Source organism: Manis pentadactyla, chromosome 5 (genome assembly GCF_030020395.1).
Source record: "Manis pentadactyla isolate mManPen7 chromosome 5, mManPen7.hap1, whole genome shotgun sequence".
Lineage (NCBI taxonomy): Eukaryota > Metazoa > Chordata > Mammalia > Pholidota > Manidae > Manis > Manis pentadactyla.
In genome coordinates, this window is record NC_080023.1 from 79,940,432 (window position 1) to 79,953,401 (window position 12,970).

General features: G+C 36.2%; 1 protein-coding gene across 10 annotated transcripts in view; it reads left to right on the plus strand.

Annotated features, from left to right (window-relative positions):
* The window catches only part of BMPR1B (bone morphogenetic protein receptor type 1B), a 392,832-nt gene that overhangs the window by 307,243 nt on the left and 72,619 nt on the right, over window positions 1-12,970 (plus strand). The window contains exon 1 of one of the 10 annotated variants that reach the window (XM_057502458.1): window positions 9,591-9,896. The exons of the other annotated variants lie outside the window; for them this stretch is intronic. Coding sequence (XP_057358441.1) covers window positions 9,878-9,896 — 19 coding nt within the window. The 5' untranslated portion in view covers window positions 9,591-9,877. Of the gene's footprint in view, window positions 1-9,590; window positions 9,897-12,970 lie in introns of those variants that run through there. 10 annotated transcript variants of the gene reach the window in all.

The following is a 12,970-nucleotide window of genomic DNA, read 5'->3' on the forward strand; positions in this document are numbered from 1 at the left end:
AGCAATCAGAAAAAATCAACCAGGATGCGTTAATGCTGCATTTGGCAAACTCCTTTTCTCTTTTTAATTGCTTTTCTGAAAATGTGAACTTGCTGTATCTGTTTTACTCTCATATTAATGGATCATTTCTTTTCTCAAATGTTTGTCCACATTTCATAACTGGCAGTGTCTAAGTGGTGGCAGCTTAATTGAGATTGGGCACTTTAACTGGGCTATATAAAGACCAATTGAAAGCATTATAGCATAAATTTACATTGATAATTGCTTTCACATGTATTTGGTGTACAACACTTGTGAACAATTTAGAGTTTCTAAGTGAAAATCTCTTTAGATTTCAAAAGCATTCAATAAAAATATACATCTTCCTTTTTCCTTTCTAAAATCATCTCTTATACCTCCTCTCCTACCATTGTTAAAATTTCTTAATTTATCTTGAAAAGTATGTCAACTTTATATATCTAATTCTAATGACCAGTAGTTGGTCAGCTAGTGTGGCAGTGCTAAGTAATGATTCACAAGCATAATAATATGTATTATTAACATTTGCAGTGATGGTGCAAGATATATGGTGGAAGTGCAATTAGCACAAATGAAGACATGGTGCCAAAGTGCTCGTATTCTTCACTGCCAGGTACTCACAGTAAAAACCAACCAGCCAAAGGAAAACAAAACAAAGCTTCCTTTAATAATATCCTGAGTAAAGTAGTAAAAATTATTAATTTTATTAAATTTCAGCCTATGAGTAAATGTCTTTTTAATACTCTGTTTGAAAAAGTGTGAAATATACCTAATGAAATTCTTCAGCAGACTGAAGATTACTGGCCAACTGGAGACTTTTTTTCATGAAATGCAATTTTTTCTAGGAAGAACAGCTGACAGACTGTGGTTAAATTATTCAGATGTGGATATTTGTTGATGTAGTCTCAAAAATGAAGTAAGCTTGTCACTTCCAGGAAAACAACTGACAGTATTTATTGCTAATGATAAAGCTCAAACTTTAAAATAAAATAAGGATTTTGGAAAGCTTGTATCCACAGAACTGATCTGCATACCTGAGTGAACTAAGATCTGTTCTCCAGATGCTCAATGCCTATTGTTTCATATTCATGCATATGTACCATTATATGACAGATTTTAGTTAATCAGAAAATAAAAATTTCACTGATAGGCTTTAGATTCCACGTTGCATTTAACTCTTACGATTCCTATTCATCCAGTTTTTGTGTAGTACCAAAGAACAACTACTATTATGTGAAAAGTAGTTATCCTTCCTTTTCCAAATGTATATTTGTGGTCATATATTCTCCATACATGTTATTCACAACAACGTAGGCAATAGATTTAGTGCAAAGCAGATATCCAATTCCTCCTATTTAGTTAGACATTAAAGAGATTTGCAAAAATGTAAAACAGTACCACTTTGCTCCTATTGTTTTTGAGAAAATGTTAAAATGGGTTCATTATTATTTTTTAATGAATTATACATATTTACAAGCTGTTCAATTTTACTTTCTAGTACAGTAGATATTATTCACTATTAATCACATTAGCAACAAGTTGGTGTCCTCAATAATTTTTAATAATGAAAAAGGGTCCTGAGGACAAAGCATTTGAGAACTGCTGCCTGAAAGACTCACTGCTTTTAAAAGTCACAGAGAACAGAGCTCGCATCTACTTCCAAGTGCTGCTCACTTGTTTTTGGGCAGATAACCTCTCCCAGCCCTAGTCCACTCATCTACAGAGTGAGGATTCTGAGGATGACATTATGAGATTTATAAATGCACAATAGGGGATATACAAATGATTGCATCTTATTTAATCCTTTCAAAAACTCCTGGACATGTAAGAACTGTTACTATGACATATTTGAGACCAAAGGAAATACCAAACTTGCCCAAGGTCACCTAACTAATAAATGGCAGAACTGGGATTCTTATATTTTATGAATGTGATATGTAATACCCTCTTTTCATCTGATGTATATAAAAAAAGTATGTATCAGCCAAGTAGAACTAAAGTTATGCAGAACTAAACGTGTTGGCAGTAGAGGGAAGGTTAGAGTGTGTATCTGCCTGCCATCTCACCTCACTGTTAATGCAGGGCACACAAATATACTATTTGGACCCCTAAATTGCTTTCAATCTGGCAGCATTTTTAACCTAATTTTTCTCATCCTTTTTTGAGCTCTTCTTAGTCTTCTTTGCTTGGCCAGACTAAAAGAACTCAAGTGTCTTTGGCAAGCACCTTACTTACCCACCCCACATAAATGCCAATGAAAACAAAAATACACAAAAACAAATGAGAAAGAAGACAGAAAGGTTATGGTAAATAGGCCTAGGCTTCTATGACTATTGGCTGATTTTCATTACTTCTATTGGTAACAAAATTACCAGCACTTCTTTTCAGGCCTTTAGAAACTCAGTACTTAGAAATTTAGCTGAAATGATTTAGAAAGGGAGTGAGTGGTGGGGGGAGACTTAATACTGTAATAAGAAGGGAGAGGAACTGGAGGTATTTGAAACTGCAAAGTGCATTTGAGAGCCCATCTCCCCAGAGCAGCTGATAAGCTTTCAGGAAAACATGCTATTTTTGGTTTCTAGAGAGGAGGGCATACACTATACTATAAATGCTGATGCTTCCTCTCTGTACCCACAACCCAAAGATACTCTGCGGAGGATGAAGTGAAGGTGTGGGGACCACCACTCTATTATGTTCATTCTTCTTGTGTTTCTTCATAATTTGCTCCTATTTTGCCATTACTAAGTAGAATTAAAAACATAAACTAAATTGATTGAGTTAATATACTGTACCAGAGTAAAATTCAACATTTATATTTAAATTTTGTATAAATAATATTTGTATAAATAATAAGGTCAAGGGAAAATAAATTTATCTCCATACTATAACATGTTAGTTTAACTTTGGAAGTCCACAGCTGCTGTTCATTTTTGGCTATTTGTCCTGTCATTTTTACCTCAGTTTCTCTAATATAATACAGTCACACCTTTCAATACTCAAATCCCTTTCTCAGTAACTGCATTAGTGCAGACTCCATAAATTATTTTATATGTATGTAATGTCCACTAAGTATATAAATATAGGTGACAGCCTTCAAATCTGCTTGAATTAAGTGGATGAAGTCAGGGAGTTCATGTATACATATTCCTACCTTATGTATGAAGATGTATGTATTCAGTTGAGAATGACTTCCTGTGTCTGTAGCCAGCTAGGCCTGCATTTATTTTTGTTCCTCCTGTCCATTGCTAGTTATGATCAAACCTCCCACTGGAGGGTAGACGTCCTTTTCCCAAATTTTTTATTACGTGAGGGCAGAGTGGGGAGTAGTTGAGGTGTGACGTGTTATAGTGTTGGGCATGTTTTGGTTACTGGAGATGCCACTGCTTCTTCACTTGGTTGCTTTATTTATAATCACCTATCACCACTCCCTGTGTCCCCCGTCCAGGGAGTGTGGTCCTGGGAGCCGCCGGCCCTGTGCAGCACTGCTGGGACACGGGGTTGACTTTGAGGGGTCCTTTCCTTTGCACCAAATTTCTAATCTAGACAGGTATAAACGTTTGGCTGAGTCTTCTCTAGTGATCTAATTCATTCAGTGGTATTCCTTCCACAAACATATCCTGGGAACCTGTGTTTGCTGCCTAAGTCTTAATTTGGTAAATCATCACTGTGCTGGTTTTCCAAACAAAACATTCTGGACATTCTGGAGATTTCCAACCCAGGGGCGTAGGTAGGGCTAGAAATCAGGCTTCCTACACTTGTCTGGAGTCTAGTTATCCTGTTACACATGTGGTTTAGCTTATTCTATGAGTTGGTGCTTGGTTACATGTTTTGTATATAAGTAAGTACATTTTGATATAAAGGCACCAGCATAAGCATCTCAGGTTTTCCTTACCTATGCCCCTTTTTTCCCAAGACACTCATTTTCTCTTTGTCCTAAAATCCTTCTTTAGCTAGCTGATCAAGGCAGGAAAATTCCTCTTTATTCATAACCCAGGAAGGAACGCATGAAGGCACGCCATCCTCTGTGGGGCAGACCTGGTCCCCACTGTGCCCCTGGAGTGTGAGAAGAGATGGGACCTCACAAACGGCAGGATAGCTCCCTGGGGGCAGCAGGCAAGGATGAAGTTCCCAAACAGTTAGGAGGTGTGTGCTGAGTGGAGGGGAGGCGAGCAGGGACGTTTCACACCTGGTGTTTCCTATCTTCTCTATGGGGGATGAGAGGGAGGAAAGGAGACATCTGGGTCTTCAAGCATACTGAGTTTTTGAGAAGCCGTTTGGGTGTTGGTAGATAAGAAATGAAGAAGCAGAAAAGGATCTCAGAACAAAGAGGCAACTTCTGCGCATACAACTGTGAGGCAAGAGAGCCCTGCCCCATTTCCTCCAAGCACTGTGGAATGCTGGGAGTGAGGCCCCCGGGTGTGCTGCTGCTGAGCAGAAAAGGAAAGCTGAGAAATTTTCCATGTGTAGGTGTTGAGCGTAAAGCAAATACACCGGCCACTGCCGATGTGGCTGAGAGCGCCAGGCTGCATCCTGCGCAGAACGTTAGCTTGTGTTCAGGGCACGAGAATTCAGGCGCTGGGTGATGGGCTAAGAATACGAAAAAGGACAAAAATGTTTTAAATGTTTCAGGGTTTTTATTTATCATTAGCTGCCGGTTTTGTTCAGTAGTGAGACATTTTTGAAGTTTGGAAAATACTAGACATTTGGCAAGAAGAGAAAGTTTTTGCGGGAATCATTTGTTATTTGTAGATGCTCACTGTAGACATATCTGCAGGATGAATGTGTGTATGAAAAGGAAGGGTTGTATAAATATTAAGTCTTTCAAATGATTTTTAATATGATTGGTAATGAATTTTTAAACCTAAAATGGTGTGTTTATCCTGAATTATTAATAACATAACCAGAAATCGATGACTATTAGATCATTTTACTGATAGGCAGAGTTTTTCTAATCTTCATTGGGAACCCAATCATTTCATGGTAGGAATGTCTGACCAGTCATTATTATTTTTTAAGAAATTAAGAACATGTCATATTTCAGTTGCTATTTGTGTTTAATAGAGATTTTGGAGACTTACGTACACAGTTAGTTAGCATAAGAAACTAATTTCAGAGTTGAAATTTTCCTGCCAACTCTCTGTCCTAGGTTTGTTACAAAAGCATTTAAAATATATGGTGGTTTGCCCAACACCAAGTGGCCATTACTGTGAACCAGTTATTCTTAAGCATTTGTTACTGATATCCTAACATTTAATTTTTTGGTAGGTTGCCATAGTTTTCAAGATCTGACAAAGACTTATGTGTTGATATTGAGTTTTATTGTTGCTCAACCTATTGTATTACCAGTGAAGTAGAACTGAAGAGGTGATATTGGAGAAAACATTAAAGGTTTGCTAAGAGGTGGCAGTGAGTTTGATGTTATTAGCAAGATGCTTTGGAACAATACCACTAAGGAATAGCTCTAATGAGATTTGGGATGTTTTTTCAAATTAGTTAGCATTAGTGTAATATTCCTTCAGGGAGCCTTTGTAATGCCCACAAGAATGTGTTGGTGGAGGGATCAGATTCCAAGCTAACCTTCAGTTGCTTTCAGTAGTTGACAGAACACACACCTGTGTGTTCTCTTCTCTGACCTCAAAATTGTTTTGAAAGGCTTCTGACATCTGGAAGTGTGAAAAAGAGCAGATTTTGATTTGTTTTCTGACAAGTAGGGAAAATAATTTCTAAATGTCATGTTTTAACCATATAGAGTATTTGCAGTAAGGGCCTTGATTTATCCCATGTTCTTCTTCTAGTCAACTGTGGAATAAAACCTCAAAGTTTCCATGTTAGATTGGTATTTTTCTTGAAGCATTTTAACATGCTGGAGATAGAAATATGTGTATATATTTACATAATAAATGTAAAATAGCACTTATGTGTTTCTTTATCCTTAGAGGGGCCGTTTAGAAATTATCTCCCCAAACTGTCAAATTGTGAGTAGGAATAGTGCTGACAAAGTAAAACTGACTTAATTCAACTTTACCTTTTACATAGTGAAAGAGAAAGCATTCTCTGATAACATACAATGCTCAGCATCAGTATTACCATAAATGTTGTCACTTCAGAGAAAATATCTGTAAAGTATCAGTAAATTTACTTTGAACTTGAACTACTCTGCAGTAAGTTCAATAACTGGATGATTTGCTCTTTGAAAATTGTATGTATTTTACCTGTTTTATATTATAAAACAAAATGTTTAAAGTTGTTATATTTCAGCATCCCTGGGATCCTAGATTGATTTTTGTTAAATTCACAGACTTTTCTTTTCAAAATTAAGCTGCACTTGGTCTGGCATCAGCAACTTAGGCCTTGCAATCTATTTAATTGAGTGGCTTCTGCTGTTTATCCTAAAATGCAGATAAATGGCTTTCAGCACACTGTTTATAGTTTAATAGTTCCTGAAGTGAGTCAACATTATCTGCTAGCGTCTACATGTCATAACTAATGATCTCTCTGCTTATACTTTCTTGCTAGCAAGGAGACACTGAACTCTACAAAGGCAAGAGCCTGGCACAGCTGGGGTGGGTGGATTGTTTGGGATGGCGCCTATTGGACAAGGCTTTTTTCCCCCTTATTGGTATGAAATGTGAAGAGAAATATGTTACCTTGACCGTGGTTTTGGCACACATGAAAGCTGTTCACAGAGTGCCGTGTTCTAAGGGTGGAGGTCAAAAATGTTTTTAGAAGTAGCTCTTAGAAGGATTTGTTTTGTTCCAGATTATCTGTCCAATTCATAATCAGCACAAGTTTCATACTTTTCTGGTCAGGCTCTTTGACTTGATGATGGAGAGTGGGAGCCGTTAGGAAATTTTCATATTACTACCAAAGAGCTACTATAGTTTTAATGCCAAACAAATAATTTTTGTCTGCCAAGAACGATGGAAAGAAAATAAATTACTCTAATGGCCAACTAATCATTTATCTTAAGTGGGGCCTATTCATTCGAAAAGATCATGATGCACTTAGAGAAAAAAAAAAAAGAAAACAAAAACCAACCGTGAGCCTGCTCCTGGTGAGGATCAGCAGGCCTGATGACCTTCATAGGGAAAGCAGACAGGTTTTCCTAACCTCTAATTCACTAAATAGTAAGAATGCTTGCCTCGCATACTGAATTATTTTCTGAGGTTTTTAGGTAGAGAATAGGGCATTCTGTAGGCAGGCATAGAGAGTGGTTTCTTAATACCTGAAGTACCAACTCTTACATTTTGGTAAAATATTTTGTTTGATCTCACGTTCTTTGTGAATGTGGAACTTTCACTTTCTAACTAAAGTGGCCATTTAAGATAGCCACTGTTCTTTGCTCCCACGTTAGTATTATTGTTGGGAAGCACTGTGTTCATTTAAATAGAACATAGATAAATATATATTTCTTACCTTCTTACTCCAATCCTGAAATTTAAGATCATACATCTAATTTATTAAAATAGTCCAGTGTGAAAAAATATAACACACATAGACACATCTGCCTTATGTTTGTGTGACTTCAAATATAAAAACGTCTGAAGAAAAGGTTTATGAGAGGTAATTATTTCTCATGTAGCATCTTAGATTCAGGTTTTTTGTTCTTTTTCTTTTTTTTCTTAGGAGAGCCAGGGAGAGACTTTTATTTATAGATAAAGCGAGAGGACAGAGCGGGGACAAGAGAGCCCGTGATCTTTTTTCTTTTTGATTGTTTATTGTGAGATCCCTTATTGATAATTATTTAAAAGAAGAGGAAGGCAACATTTGATCTTAGAATAATACAATATGTGAGTGGTATATTGCATTAATGAAGAAATACAAATGGGATAAAGAATTATAAAGAAGACAATTTAAAGGTAAGATCAGTAAGGCTTTTCAAAGTAGTAGAACATTGAATCTACAAGGCTTTATACAATTAGAAAATAAAATAATAAGATCACTATTGGAGAATGTTTTGAAAATCATTTGTTTATCAGAAGAGGGACAGTTTGAGCAGCATCAGGCCAGAATGTTCCAGTTGTGCCATACCCAGATTTAAGATAACACAATCATTATAATAACATAGTTTCAATTCAGATATTTTCTCAGTGTTTCTGCCCAAAAGTCAACAAGATTGTTCTTTGGCAATCTGATTCTTATAAACCAAAGCAGAGTGGACGGTGGTTCAGAATTTCAGCGCTGTTTTAATGGACAATTAAGTACAATTTCAGAAAAACATTTTTTTTTGGCTTTAAAATATCAAGAGTACATATATTGTTAGTCATATACATTCCCAGGATCTAACCCAACCATCTTATTTTACCTTGGATGCACAAACAGATTATGGGAATAGTTAGGAGAATATTAATATAACATTTTGTAATGTGCCTCCTAAATCTTTGTCCCCCTACAGCTGGCCTCAGAGTGTTGAGTTGGAACTTCAAATGCAATATTATCTCTAACACTAATGTCTGAATACAAGGGAAAGCTGTGCATCACACAGCAATTTCTTTGGACCCTATCACTCCTTATATATATATATATTTTGTTTATATATGTCATATGGAGTTTTTCTAACAACATTTTTGTACACTGCTTGGCTTAGCAGGTCATTAGTATCTAATCAATGCAGACAAAAATAATAGTTTCTTTAATGTACACAGTTAAATTATATTTACATTTTAAAATTGATATATTGTCTTTGTTTAGCTCTTTCTGGTTCTGTAAATGAATTTTTTATTTTGTTTTTTAACCATCTGCTGTTGGGAAACAGTGTTTGTATTTTGGGTAAGGTGTTAGATTATTTATTTAAAATGTCATGGGTACTAGTCTGGAGGACAGATGGTTTTGTGTTTATATAGAGTATAAGAGGAAATAGAATGAAAGTTTTGGTGTGTGTGTGAACGGTCCTTTTATGACAGGAGAGCAGAAACAAAAAGTAACTTCTATTACATTCCCCCCATTTAGATTCTAAGGCTTGTCAGCCGAGTGACCATTTCTTCTTCATCTTTGTGAAACTATCGTGCTTTGTAGACAGCCTTTTGTATGGTAAATATTTCTTAAATAAATTTGGATTTGCTAGTAATTTTATGCTGGTTAAAAAATATTTTATGCTGGTTTCACAATACACAATAGGATAGTTGTATTTCAAATACAAATTTTACGTAAAACATTTTATTGAGTCAAGTCAAATAATATGGATTTAATAAAAGGATAAAATTAATGTTAATCATCTGGTTTTCAGTTATTCCAACATGTTGAAAGGTTCTATAATAAGAAGAGTTTGAAATTTAGTGTGGGTAAACCTCTTTAAGGAAAGACAAAAAAAATGTTTATGTAGCTAATTTGTGAAGTTGTGCCTATTTTAAAATAAACTTAAAAATTGCATGTTAAAGTATCATTCTGAATGTCAAAAGAGTAATATAAAAATAGACTCCTAGATATTTAAATGTCGTATATTTTTGTGCCTTGCATATAATCAGAGGCAGCTTTTAACCATCTGGAAATGTTACATAATACACTGTGGTCAGTGGCTTTTTTTTCTTTTCTTTCCTTCCTTTTTATTTATTTATTTTTTGATTCTAAGGTTTCTTTTCTCTTTTACCTTTCCACTGTCATATGCCATGTATCCTGAACATAGCTCAATGCCTGACCGGAATAATCTCTCTTGCCAGCTTATAATCAAAGGGAGTACTGAGAAAAACAGCTGAGCTGTATTAGGCAACCACAGTCTGGACTGCATTTCTTAACTGCTGAATAACACATCACAGGTGCAGGATTAGCGCTGCCTACCGTGTTGGTCTTTTTAGTGGAAACCCCTAGCCAATTCTGAGCCCCTCCTCCTGTCTCATCCCACGGAACCTGGCAACAATCTATCATGCGTACAGAAACTAAGAGTGAGTAGTGGGAAAGGCTTTATATCTTTCAGAGGCTGTTTTCCCCTCCAAAAAAATGTAAGAAAGATCAGTTACGCCAATTCTGGCCCCAATAAAAAGATGATAGAACTCGGTCTTTCTTGGCATAGAGGGTGGAATACAATTCAAGGTGTTCAAAATTTTATGCACAAAAATCACATGGCAAGAAAGTGCAGTTTAGCTTAGCTATCCTGGCAGTGTACAATTTAGACCACTTTTAAACTATTCAATGTTTCACATATGTTATTTTTAATTTGTGTGTTGTACATATTTTGGAGTGGGTGGGTATGTTTGCCTCCATACATTTTCCAACATTGTCATGGTTAAAATCAAGTGTTGCAGCTGTGTAAAGTCCCTGTGATGTAATTTAATTGCTTGTAGTTTTTGACATTGTGAATTCCCTTATCTATGACATATAATTCTAGATTAATAGATTACAGAAGTCAAGGTCGCTTCTTAATTATATAGGTTTTAAAAACTGAAAATACGTTTATAGATAAATTAATGATTTACACAGTAGAACAAATTAACGTTTTGAAGATACAGTTAATAAGTTACTTTAATCAAGAAGGTTATAAATTGTTTGAAGAAGGAAAAGTGTACACTCAGTGAAATGAAGGCAAGTATATTTTAGTAATTGTGTCACTTTTGGTATCTCTCTAGAAAGCTTTTCTATGAAACACAACACAAATATAAACAAAGCTATATAGATGGCCCTGCAGGTTTTGAATAGTTTCTTTAGCTACAGCTTGGACACTACTAGCTTTCTAATATTCAGATTTCATTTTAGTTCATTTTGTTGCTGGTGATCACCATTCCACATTGTCTCACCAGAAATAGACCCTTAAACTTCCTGGCAATAGTGGTAGTTGATCATAGCGTATTCTCAGTTACATTTTAAAAAAAATATGCATTGTCTATATATTTTATGACTCAAATATTTAAACATTTGACATAGTTATATATTTGTAGTTTTAGATTAATGCGCATCTTAACGAAGGTATCCTTTTACAATTATACAATTAGAGGACCCAGAAAGGGTTAGAAACAGATTCTAAATTCTTTCCAGGTTTTTTCTTTGGGGGAAAAAGAATAGCATGGACATGGTGATTTGGTTTCTGGTCTGTCTGGCTTCATTGTCTCTTCTCTTCTTTACACAAATGACTCTGTTTAAAGTAGTCTTTCACAGAGGGCTGTCTTTGGAGTGCTTTGCAAAGAGGCAGAGTAAGTTTTGGTGGTGGCCAGTGGAACATCCCCTCTGACTGGTTTTGGAACTCTGTGAAGCAGAGCACTCACAGAAGCAGCACGGAATCAGGCAGCAGCTCAAGGCGGGCCATCTGCCAAGGCCTATTTCGTCCTTTGACTTTATTGTCAAAGACACCTTGGTTAAGATTCTTTTTTTTAATATAATACCCCTCAATTCCCTTCTCCCTCCCTCCCCACCCGCCCTCCCACACCCCCTCCCCTTTGGTAACCCCTAGTCCGTTCTTGGAGTCTGTGAGTCTGCTGCTATTTTGTTCCTTCAGTTTGCTTCATTGTTATACTCCACAAATGAGGGAAATCATTTGGCACTTTTCTTTCTCCGCCTGGTTTATTTCACTAAGCATAATGTCCTCCAGCTCCATCCATGTTGTTGCAAATGGTAGATTTTTTTTTTCTTATGGCTGAATAGTATTCCATTGTATATATGTACTACATCTTCTTTATCCATTCATCTACTGATGGACACTTAGGTTACTACCATATCTTGGCTATTGCAAACAGTGCTGGGATAAACATAGGGGTGCATATGTCTTTCTGAGTCTGAGAACTTGTATTTTTTGGATAAATTCCAAGGAGTGGTATTCCCAGGTCAAATGGTATTTCTATTTTTAATTTTTTGAGGAACCTCCATATTGCTTTCCACAATGGTTGAACTAGCTTACACTCCCACCAGCAATGTAGGAGGGTTCCCCTTTCTCTGCATCCTCGCCAGCATTTGTTGTTCTTAGTCTTTTCGATGCTGGCAATTCTTACTGGTGTGAGGTGATATCTCATTGTGGTTTTAATTTGCATTTCCCTGATGATTAGTGATGTGGAGCATCTCTTCATGTGTGTGTTGGCCATCTGAAAATCTTCTTCGTAGTATTGTCTCTTCATATCCTCTGCCCATTTGTTAATTAGGTTATTTGCTTTTTGGGTGTTGAGGCATGTGAGTTTTTTATATATTTTGGATGTTAATCTCTTGTCGGATATGTCATTCAAATATATTCTCCCATACTGTAGGATGCCTTTTTGTTCTATTGATGGTGTCCTCTGCTGTACAGAAATGTTTTAGTTTGATGTAGTCCCATGAGTTCATTTTTGCTTTTGTTTCCCTTGCTCGAGGAGATACGTTCAGGAAGAAGTTGCTCATGCTTATATTCAGGGGATTTTTGCCTATGTTGTCTTCTAAGAGTTTTATGGTTTCATGACTTACATTCAAGTCTTTAATCCATTTTGAGTTTACTTTTGTGTATAGAGTTAAACAATAATCCAGTTTCATTCTCTTGCATGTAGCTGTCCAGTTTTACCAACACCAGCTGTTGAAGAGGCTGTCATTTCCCCATTGTATATCCATGGCTCCTTTATCGTATATTAGTTGTCCATATATGGTTGGGTTTATGTCAGAGCTCTCTAGTCTGTTCCATTGGTCAATGGTTCTGTTCTTGTGCCAGTACCAAATTGTCTTGATTACTGTGGCTTTGTAGTAGAACTTGAAGTTGGGGAATGAGATCCCCCCAGCTTTGTTCTTCCTTCTCAAGATTGCTTTGGCTATTTGGGTCTTCTGTGGTTACATATGAATTTTACAATGATTGGCTCTAGTTCATTGAAGAATGCTATTGGTATTTTGATAGGAATTGCATTGAATCTGTAGATTGCTTTAGGCAAGATGGCCATTTTGACTATATTAATTCTTTCTATCCATGAGCATGGGATGTGTTTCATTTGTTGGTTTCTTTAATTTCTCTCATGGGTGTCTTGTAGTTTTCAGAGTGGAGGTCTTTCACTTTCTTGGTTAGGTTTATTCCTAGGTA